At 39.0% G+C, this 11,198-nt stretch overlaps 1 protein-coding gene across 8 annotated transcripts in view; it reads right to left on the bottom strand.

The window, feature by feature from the left end:
- Positions 1 to 1,061: 1,061 nt before the first annotated feature.
- DCAF6 (DDB1 and CUL4 associated factor 6) overlaps positions 1,062 to 11,198 on the bottom strand; it is a 93,738-nt gene continuing 83,601 nt past the window's right edge. For all 8 annotated transcript variants that reach the window (XM_075434724.1, XM_075434738.1, XM_075434731.1 and 5 more), the window contains 5 exons: positions 9,789 to 9,927; positions 7,392 to 7,548; positions 5,739 to 5,827; positions 3,113 to 3,218; positions 1,062 to 1,503 (listed from right to left, as the gene is read on the bottom strand). In XM_075434724.1, coding sequence (XP_075290839.1) covers positions 1,439 to 1,503; positions 3,113 to 3,218; positions 5,739 to 5,827; positions 7,392 to 7,548; positions 9,789 to 9,927 — 556 coding nt within the window. In that variant the 3' untranslated portion in view covers positions 1,062 to 1,438. The remainder of the gene's footprint in view (positions 1,504 to 3,112; positions 3,219 to 5,738; positions 5,828 to 7,391; positions 7,549 to 9,788; positions 9,928 to 11,198) is intronic.

Below are 11,198 nucleotides of genomic sequence, written 5' to 3'. Positions count from 1 at the left end.
ACTTCGCCAGATTACTTTCAAAGCTTCTGTACTTTGCTCTTCCTCAGTAATTTCCTATCTATCTACGCCTTTTTTAAAGACCAGCCACCCTATCCACCTCCTCTTGTTCTTCTTCCCTTGCCCAAGTATCTTCACTGTTACTGCCAACTGAGTACCCTACAATTCCCATTTCTCTTCCCTCACAAATCTCTCTTCCCCTCCTCAAATAGTTTTAGTTTTCCCATCCCCCTCTATTTGTGTGATTTATGCCCCTTCCCCGAGTCCTTCCAGCCTGCCTGCATTGTGAATCAGGGTATCAGAACGTTGTGATAATGTTATTTTTCATTGTGTGTGGGGAATTCCTTTTGTTGACGTAAGCAAAGTTTGTGAAGACTGTGCAATGAAGAATGTGTATTTTAATAACATGGTAATGAAGCCTCCAGTACCCTCATCCACCTGGTTTAGAATACTTCCCAGCATTCTGTAATTCCCGATGGAGCCTCTCAGCATCTGCCATCCTTGGCAAGAACAGCCATTGAGTAAAGCTGCTCTTTTCCCTCCTTCACTTCCTCTTCCCCACTGCCATCCAAAAATGTACGGAGGAAGGGTAGAGCCTGGTTCCCAGACTGAACTGCCTTCCTTCCCAAATCATTATTCCTAGGAGCTAACACACAGGAATTTTCAAATTCATGTTCCTTTGCCCCTACATTTTCTCTATTCTAAACCCAATGGAAATGAAGATCTATCTGCTGCTGCCACAAATGTACTCATGGGCCTATCGGTGAAACACAACTATTTCACCAGCACTACAGAGTCAAGCATGGAGAAGGTGAAGTGGCACTGCAGTAAGGCTGATGGAGACACACATTTGTGTATGGATGTGTGGGTTACGTCCATGGAAACGCAAGCACCGAGAGGCACGGAGTCTCAGAGTCACAGCCGACCCCAGTGCCCACTGTAAGAAAAAACTGTGTTTCTTACTTCGCAAACACTGTAAGAAAGAATGCAAATGAAGGCACTAACGGGCTTATACTCACAGGGTGATACATCAATGGCTGCACAAAGAAAAACTACGAAACTACTTAAAACAACCAAATCTTTTAATTAGAAAGCAACAAACATGCAAACAGCAGGTATAGAAATTTATTTGAACCAACGTTTTTACTATAATGAAAGTTACGTTAAAACATTGATCCAAGCTCCCACATGTGCAGGTTAAGGAAAATATTGCACTTTGCATCTTCTAGCACCCCTCATACATGGCAAAACATTTTAAAAACATTTTCGCTTATTTTACTTGCACACTCTCCCAAAGTCATGCACACAGTCATTCAAAAACAAAAGGTTAGGTTATCCAAAAGCAATACCTTCGAATTGCACTAAAGCTCTGTAAGGAAAAATATAATTAATGTCTTATACAAATTCCATGAACATCTAGGTGCTTGCACACAACTGCCGGTTACTCTTCATCTTCGTTTTCATTCTCCTGACCAGAGCCTTCGGATCTGTCACCTTCCAATCGGTCTGTAAGACACAGAGAAGATTTAGTAAAGAGAACTTCTGAACTCCTCATTTTTTGGTAAATATTTATAATGTATGATCTCCCTGGGCTATTACACAATGCACAGCGGCAGTGAGTGGTACGGTGGAAGAAAGTCCGTATGGACTGACAGCAGAGACTGGGTAGAAATGTTACCACAAGTAGGGGGAACAGGAGAAAAGCCCTAAAGGATTTCCAGGCATCAAAGTGAAATTTGTGCACAAAAGGAAAAACCTTGTAGCTGCTGGCTGGCTGTCAGCACAGGAAAGATGAATGCACACATAATATTACAAAGATGAGATGGTGAATACACAAGATTGAAACACTGCTCTGGGGAGCTAAAACCAGAATCGCTGCAGTTAGAAATCCGCATACGGCAGAAAGCTGGGGAATCGGTCTGTCACAGTATACATTAGAAAAGGGACCTTTTGATGTAAATGTTTAGGGAGAGGCAAAAAGAAATGTGCGAGGGAACACAACTGGCTCGAGATCAGCACGCACTGTCAGGTTAAGAAATACTCCACCCAGCCATAATACAGATTTTTGCCAAAACTGTTGTAACTCAAGTGTTGGGCAGTTGAGTATTTTACTCCAGAGAAATCATAACAAATGAAGAAAAAAACAAACTTAATACATACATGTACAGCAGCGGCGAGGCACACTGCTGGGCTGGATACAGTGGCTTCCTCCTGGCTCTCTACTTCTTGCAGATCAGTGAGAGTTGAAGGAGGAGCAGCAGCTGCTGCCAGGCAGAGCTGCCCTCCTCCCTCATCACTACAAGCCCACTACTCTGCTCAGCCGGTGCCAGAGTCCCCATATTCAATCTCTACAGTCACTTTCACCCTCATCTACCGTTCTGCAGGTTTCCAACCCATACGCTCTACCAGCGTCCCAAAACTTCATCTCCTTGCTTCCTACCCAGTATGATGTCTCTCCATTGTCCTACATCTTCAGTATCCACCCACCGCATTCAGCTTCTTCAGTGCTGACATCCCGGAACACCGGTTCCCAACAATGATTCTCCATGCAACCCCTCGTATCACCAGTTTCAGCCCTTAAGGAACTGCCCTTTCGCTGAAGGGACATCCTAGGATGTGCTGCCCCAGGAACAGCTGCCAGCAGCCGCATTAGTATCTCCCACAGTCCTGCACCTTCCCACCCTCCTTTGCCCCCAGACAATTCCAAGCCCACAATGAGAGTCAGTTTATCTTATGACTCATTCCAGTCATCGCCAATAGCTTTCCCATCACACAGCACTCATCTTACAGACCATTCTTTAGAAAAGAGAACATTTTTCAACATCTACATTACGAATAAGCTATTTCAGGATGGATATCATGATAACACCTAAAAACATATTTTGCTCTTTTCTTGCTCTTTGTTTTGAGGTAAAAAATAGCAGCTGCAAAAATGTTGCAAGCCTCATACTAAAGGAGCAATTCCTAAGTGCTTCTAAGAGACCCTTGAACAACCCTTGAATCTTCTCACCAACCCCAAGTGCAGCCACAGACAGCTGAAGATCTTGATGGTTCCCCAATCCATCTGCTATTTCATAGACCCGTGTGGTGGACAAGCTCTTCAGAAGTCTCTCACCTGCTCTTATATGATTCAATGAAGCCAACATCCGTAACATAAAAGAAGCTGGAACAGTAATAGTGTTTCTGGTCTCTTCCAGCATTAATTCATTACGTGTTATAACCTGGAGGCAGGGAAGTGGAAAAAACAGCATCAAAAATAAACATAAAATTGTACTGCATCAATATGAGTTTGTAGATACAAAGTTTTTATGCAAAAGGGATTTACAGAGTCCAAAATTACAATAAAGGAGCAGTATTTTAATAATTACTATTGAATACAATTACACCAATTGTATGTGGTTAGAAAAGTCAGGCTGCGGACTCTGCCTACAGGTATCTGTCTAGCTAAAGAATATTCTAGTAAGATCATCATTCCGTTGTCCACACGTGTGGTAGATATTAAGATGAGCAACTAAGCAAAACTTTTGGAAATGAGATCTTGCATACAATAAGGAGGACTGACGAGAGAAAGTGCTGTTACAGACGGCAGCTGTCGTAGAGAACAAAGTTCTAGCACCAACGCTGGCCAAGAAGGAGGCAAGGAAAAGAGATGAGGTTCCCCCCTAAACTTGTACCTTCGTGCTGCTTGAAACTTTTGGAGAAAATCCAAGGAACGCAAGCAATTGCTCTATCCCAGTTCAGGAGCATTCTTCAGCTCCATAATTCTTTCTAAACAGATCTACAGCTTGCCTTGACTTGAAAGAGCCAGCTCCTACTGTCTTAGTTCACAGAAAAAAAAAATCACTAATGAATACTTTCAGCTCTTTTGCCTCCTTCCGTCCTCGTGGTACTTCTGTGCTATCCTTCTTGCTTCGCCATTAAGTTCTAATCCCACACCTTAGCTTGTCTCTCAGCTTTTAGACTACTTTCTTTTGTTAGCACCAAGCATAAAAATTTCTTTAGGCGGAGACAAGTTCTGACCATTATTCAGTCCTTCCTCCCAGATCAGCTGCAGTAAGGCTGGAAAATAATGCATTTCTTTTTCTCCCTGAGACTCCTTCTCAAGCTTGTTCCTCTTGGGAGGAACATGTTCTTGCAAATGTCTGCAGTGGCCTTCTCCTGGCCAAATCAAAGCACCTCTTTTCTGTCATTCTCATCTGTTTACCAGGCACGTTGCACCGCTGACCACTCCCCCAAAGAAGCAAACTGGGAAGACAGCAGGCTGCCATTGTTGCCTCTTTCACCTCCTGTTTCTCCAGTGCATCCTCAGTCACGCACTTTTGACAGCCTGCTGCTGCTGCTTTTTCTCTGTTCAGAGATTTGTTCCCATCCCTGCTGTCTTTTTGAATTCACTGAGGTCACGGCCTCTCTTAATGTTAAATACGGTTCTGTATCTACACTGAACTTTCCCCAAACACAATGCTTTCTCCCTTCTATGCAAAATACATTAGGTACGCTGGACACTTACTCTAGCGAAAATTCACATGGTGAAAACTATTTCATTTCTTTGAACCTCTCCTTTCCTCTACACAGTTATTCAATACATGCATTAAATTAACAAGTGAAAACCATGTAAAATCACAAACCATAATGTGGTCAAATTTTCTGAAAGTTCTACATTTCATATTAAAGAAAGAAATAATTACATCTCTAAATAATTTGCTATTATTAAAAATTAAGTGACAAAAGTATCAGTACAGTAATTACTCTTAGCATACATTTATGTTTAGCAATATTTCTAAACCCCAAAGGCTCCAAAACACCTCAAAGTTTAAAACTATCATACAATACACAAAGAAAGGTCACTTCACTCAGTGTTACTACTGCTAAGATAATGGGAAAGGTTCAAAACTCACAAGTGGATGCTTTGGGGATTTTTCAGGGGGATGGCGGGGGGTGGCTAAGTGTTGTGGGTTTGTTTGTTTTAAATATATACAGCACTAATACAGAGAGATAATAATTAAAAAAAAAACCAGTCTGCTATATCCCTGCTGTCCAAGAGATTGCACAAAAAAAACCCCAAACCACCCCACAACTAAATTTGCCCTAATATATTACTTACAGAAAAAAAATCTAACATTTTAATACGTTCTGTAAACCACTAAAATACACTTCTTCAGCAGTCAACTATATGATCATCATAGGCCAGTTGCTATATACATTGTTGTTGCTTTGGGGGTTTGTAAACAACGTGTTACACCTAACTTTACACACAGACTTCCATAACTGATTGGGTTTGCAATGTTTGCTTTATTCCATGAAGTTCCCCATTTGCAATCTTAACCTTAACTCCCTTTTATGCCGCAGAATACTGAATAGGATTGATTTTTGCACTCCCTGTTCTGTATATCATTGTATTTCCTTCAGTTAATTTATTTGTTTAAAGACAAGCACTACCTTAATTCCTTAATCCCTGTCAGTTTTCCTTCTGTATCTGACTGTTCATACTTTTCCCAACTGCTTTCATGTACATAATACCAGATCATACCATATAATTTCTAGGAGAGTTAATGAAAGACAAAGTGCCTCTGCATGCTGCCGATGATATGAAAGTTAGCTATTACAAAGGGCAGCTTTTTATTTGTAGCTCATTTGGTGAACATTAAATAACTCTGTCAATTCAGTATCAGTAATCTGCACCAAAGGCTTTTCTAGAATCGGATGACGCAACATTACTGTGAAAAAGGAGGAAGGGCTCTTACCTCATCTGCAAGTTTTCTGTTAAAAATCTTGGATTCTTCCAATGGTGACCAAATTTTTATATCATAATCAATACCCGAAGAGGCCAGAACTAGAAGTAATAGTAATTCTAAATTAAATGTGTTATATCTTTACCAGTATTTTCTGCACTAAACTGGAGTTGAAGAAAAATACTTCACTTGAAGCATTTACTTGCAAATGTCAGTTCCCATGCTGAACATACAGCTATGTAATTACTAAGACTCCATACGAGAGCTGAGATATAGATTGTACATTTTTTAATACATACATGAAGAAAACACAAGCAAACATGAAGAGCCTCCTTTTTAAAATAAAAAAAGCGCAGAATATACATAAGACAGGAGCAGAAAGTAAGAACCAATCCAGCGACTACTAATGTATTTCTGCTGGCAGCCTGGTAAGTTTATGCATTAATAACAAAGCCTTAGGATTTGTCGACCCAGATACAAAGACAGAAGCAAAATAATTTCAAATGTGTTTTGACATTTGATAATTTCAGTGTATTTCATGAAAATTTATTTGATGTTCAAATATAAAGAAGTAAAGGATGCTCTTATAAACACTCATTAAAATATGGAAGACAAAAAGTTGCAGAACATTCTCTAGGTCATTGCACAAAACCACTATGGGAATAAAAATTCCATAGAAAGACAGTAACCGAAAAACTGTACAAGATTAACTGTCCTAGAAGGAGGATGACCTCTTCATTACAATTTTAGTGTGTGACAGGGAGACAGTCGCACCCCATTAAGAAATCAGTAAAGCTACAGGGCTTTTCGAAAGGTGCTTCCAGCAGGAGTGTCCAGCCCAGCCACACACTCCAAACATGTACAGGAACACAATTTCAATTAAGCATTTAAAAGTTCAAGGCTTATCCAATGCAGGGCAGCATTCCATGTTTCCACAAACTGTCTGAAAAAACTCCAGCCTTTCCTGGTATTATTACAATTTTATTTGCTTATTTATTTACAGCTGACTGTTACTCTACAGCCACCTAAGCTATGAAAAAAGAAGTAACACAAATACTGTCTTTGACTGTGTCAGAAGCTGCGGAATGGTTCAGATTTTCCATCTAGATGTCAGACAACATATGATTCCTTCTACTACATTGGTCCATCTTTTCTACAAATACATTCCCCTAAACACAAATCAATAGAATTTCTATTAATTTTATTCATTCTTCTAATCTCACAAGGCCAGTGAGACCAAGACACTCACTTCACTCAACTTTTTTCAACAGAGACAAGAAGAGACCAGACTCCAATATCAATTCCTAAAGTGCTGCTGGCATTTCAGTGACCCCATATTTCCCTCGTTAGCGTCACGGAAAACATTTAATGTATTGAGGGGAGCAAGAAATGGAGATTCTTCTTACTAGTTCTTAACTTTCTACAAATACTACGTCAGTAACATTTTCATTCCAAGACGTTATGGAGTAAGGAGGGATTTAAGGGCCAAAGGTCATTAGTAAAAGAAAATTAAAAGCTGTATTATCTAATTTATATGTGAAAAAAATGAACAATAGTTCACTAATCATTAAAATTCTTTTCTCAATAGAGCATTGAAGACTGAGCTTTAAAACTCTTTATGACAGATAACCTGAATGTGCAGATTGTGAAAAATGATCATCTTACTTGGGTCAAATGGATGAGGCTGAAGACAGTTCACCACGTGATTATCAGCTTCCAGCAGCATGAGATGTTCAGCAGTATGTCGATCCCATATAAAAATATGGCCACAGTCTGAACCACTCATGACAAAGTTAGATCCCCAAAAATTGGCTTCCTTTATCTGCAGTAAAAACAAAAATAACAATTAGTCTGTAAGATGAGCTTGGAAAACACATCAAAGAGTACACTCCCATTTCTGCAATAATACTGCCTCTGAAGTAAGAGCTCTGCAAATGCAGAAACATTTAGGAAAATTTAAAGGAAACATTTAAAGAAAAATGATCAAAAAAAGAAAATTCAGAAGGTTAAAGATCTTCAGAGCAAAGTGGCTGCCAACAGAAAAAAGGAGAGGAGTTGGGGCAGACTGAGTAGTTTGAAAATAAATGACAGCAGATTTGTCATTTTCCAAAGTGATGAGAATGATACTGGAGACAGGGGTATTCGAAACAGTTTTTGGGAAGGGTTTGGTAAATTGAAGCAAGTGACAGGCTAATCCCTGGTGGGAATTTTCCATTTACAGGAAAAGGAGATGAGACAGAAGCTTGTGAAAACTGGAGACTGGAATTAACACGATCTGACAGATAAAAAGGGGTTATGAAATCAAATTTAGGAATGTTTTCTCCCCCTTCTATAATCAATAGGATAAGAACTAAGACTCCTTAGTCCAAGGCCAAAATTGAAGTTCTAAGCCACTGAACGGGGAAGGCATCCACGTAGAAGCAGCCCTTCAGCTACTATGGCATATGAAAGTAGAAGCATCTCTCCCTGCAAGTGGAACCAACAGTACCGGTCTTCCTGACACAGCAATGATGCGTTCTATTCTATATGGTTGTTCCTATCACTACTTTGTTGAGGTATCTGAGCACCTTTGCCAAATGTTCAAAGTGATAACTGCTAACACTTCTCACCTATCATAACTTTGAATGTAACAAATGTAACATGTAGGGGATGTTATCACTTCAGGTAGTCAGGATCATTGCACAACCAAAACAAGTCTTGGTTCTTTGTGAATAATTGGGATGGTTGTCAGATAAGGGACTCCTGAATAACCCCTTTAGGCCTTGGGAGAACAAGTATGCAAACTACAGAGATAAGGAGGCTGCAAGATGATCTCAAGACCCCCAACGATGGAAGGACATTAACACCTACCAATGAGTTCTCGGAAAAAACCATTACTATGATAACCATTTCTTGGAAATGTAATTAATATGTATGTTAACATAGCAACCTAGTAACTGTGTCTCTTCGGTGCACACGTTTGGAGGAGAGATCCCCCGTGTGCCCGGCACCGTAATAAAGAACACCTGCTTAATAGTCTGCCGACTATTGAGTCTTCAATTCCAGCTTTTCACGGCATCACCTATCAGTAGCGTTATCAGTGCTATCAACAAAGAGTACATCTAATACACTGCCAATATGGACTATGTATTATTTTTAATTTATTTTTTTAAATACACATGTTGATGTGTATCAATTTAGAGAGGAAGGTAAAACTTAACTTGCAAAGGCAGTGAGTTGCTTGAGGGCCTACTGTTCACACTGAAGGTCATTCTAGCATCTTGGGCCAGTTTAAGGAATTTATTGAGGCATTTTCCACAGCATAATCAAAGCCATTCACACAAACTCTAGAAAACTGCTTTTGGAGGTAGAGGCTACTCCTCAGATCACTTGCAAAACAATACATCTGCTACTTCTACAAAATACCACCTAGTACTCAGAACTTCACATCTTCAAAAAAACTGTAAACCAAAAGAAGAGATAGCAAGGAAAACACCGTTTGTTTCTCATGTACCACTGCTTTACAAACACAGTAACTCCATTTTTCTTAAAATACAGTATTTTGTATGATAAAGATAGAGTGCCTAGTACTTAGATTACTATTTAATAACTAGCACTACTACTTTTTTTTTAAATTCAGAGATGTCAAGGCTCTTCAAAACTATGATTTAATCCTCACTTTCCCTTCCAAGCTGTTCAAAATTATTATTTAATCTTTAGCTTTAAAGAGCTTGGAGGGGAAAGTAGGAATTAAATCATAATTTTGCAGATACACACATTTTACATCACTTAAGCTGACAGACAAAATGAAAAAGAAGTTAAGAAAAATACCCAAGATTTCAAAGGAAGTTAAGGGGAGAGAGTCTTAAACTCAAGAAGACTTAAATGTCTAGCATGGTGACATGAGTCACACTAATTTTAAATTTTAACTAGAGCAAATTATGTGGCTTCCAACTGCATATAGAAGAAAAAGTGCTTACAACACACTAGAGTGTCCTTTTTGGCAAGCATATCAATGTGGCAGCGACACTGATTTAGTCCATAAAATCTCTACAGTTCCCAAAACAGACAAAGAGTTGGTACCATTGTTCGGGAGTTCCGATGACCTTTGTAAACCATCTTTATTAAAGGACGTCTAATATTCAACGTTTCCAGCTCTTCCATTTCTTTTCTTTCTTTCCTCCTTCTGAACAGCTCCTGAATGCGGGCAACGGCTGATCGTCTATAAATTGCAGACAAAGAGAACACTACTGAAAGTCCATCTCTAAACACTGAAATGGGCTATTAAAAAGGAATAGAAAATAATAATTAGGCACTCAAACACACTCTCTGTAAGTCTGGAACATACATCAACATTATCCCAAATGTAAAATTACAGACTTTCATTTTTTCCATCCTGACTTAAAACAAGAATAGCATGCAAGATAGTGGAATGTCAAGTGATGCAACATTTTATTGCTTCTCTGAAGAGCAAATTTCAGCTGTTGGCAAAATTCACATGCTATTTTATTCTTCAGTGCTATAGATATCCTCCACCCACAATCAGGCAGAAAAACTCTGAAGTGAAAAAGTCTATACCAAACCAGAAGTTTTTTTAAATTTAAAAGGTTATTAAGAATCTAGTGTGGGTTCCAGTGTGATTTGGTTTTTCCCCAAAATTTCGTTAAATGTGTTTCTCTTCACTATTTCTGTATGACAGACTCCAGATTTAGATGGCTTTAAGAAAGTTCCTACTAAGTCAAGAGATTATTTGAGATCAATTATTGTAAAAACTATCTGACATGTTAGCATTGACGGATATAGCTGAAGATTCCCTAGAACAACAGAGAAAAACTAGCTAAATTATATATTTTGTTTTGTGACTGTTTAGTTCCAGTCTACTTTTTGATTAATCCGTGAAAACATCTAGTGCCTTTTTTTTCCTGTTTAGCTCTAAATTTGCAGATCTCCATAATTCCAGATAGAACCAAACTGTCCCATCCCAGCATCTGCACTTAACTCTTTTTCTTCTTTTATTCCATGTCAGGGTTGCTCTTAGCTTTGAGGCCCTGAACAGTCCTAGGAGAATGTCATTCTCAGAAGGAACAGCTACAGATTTTAGCAGAACGCAAGGAGTCAAACTATAACAAGACTTTATATGATCCTGAAAAGTAAACTCAGCCAGAACCAAATATATTTGTAACTTCAGTATACTGCTACCAGAAAGCTACTAACCTGAATTTGTCCACAAGTAACGTGGTCTGGTGGTTTAGTCATTGATCCTGGAGAATCCTGCAACAAGCCCTCTTTTGCAGAAACTAAACCACCAGATCTATCTCACAACTAATTATCTCGGCCTGTAGTCTGCTTAGATTTTTTGTTTCATTTTTGTCATAGGAGAAAGCTGGACCAAAAATATTAAGGTAAAGTAAGTGTTATCCTACAGCTAAGCAAAGACGGAAAATAAGTACAAGTAATGAGTCACTAATACAGATTTAAAAGAAAACAACCCAA

This window comes from Opisthocomus hoazin, chromosome 1, assembly GCF_030867145.1.
Source record: "Opisthocomus hoazin isolate bOpiHoa1 chromosome 1, bOpiHoa1.hap1, whole genome shotgun sequence".
Taxonomy (NCBI): domain Eukaryota; kingdom Metazoa; phylum Chordata; class Aves; order Opisthocomiformes; family Opisthocomidae; genus Opisthocomus; species Opisthocomus hoazin.
This window is presented reverse-complemented; position numbering and strand designations above follow the sequence as displayed.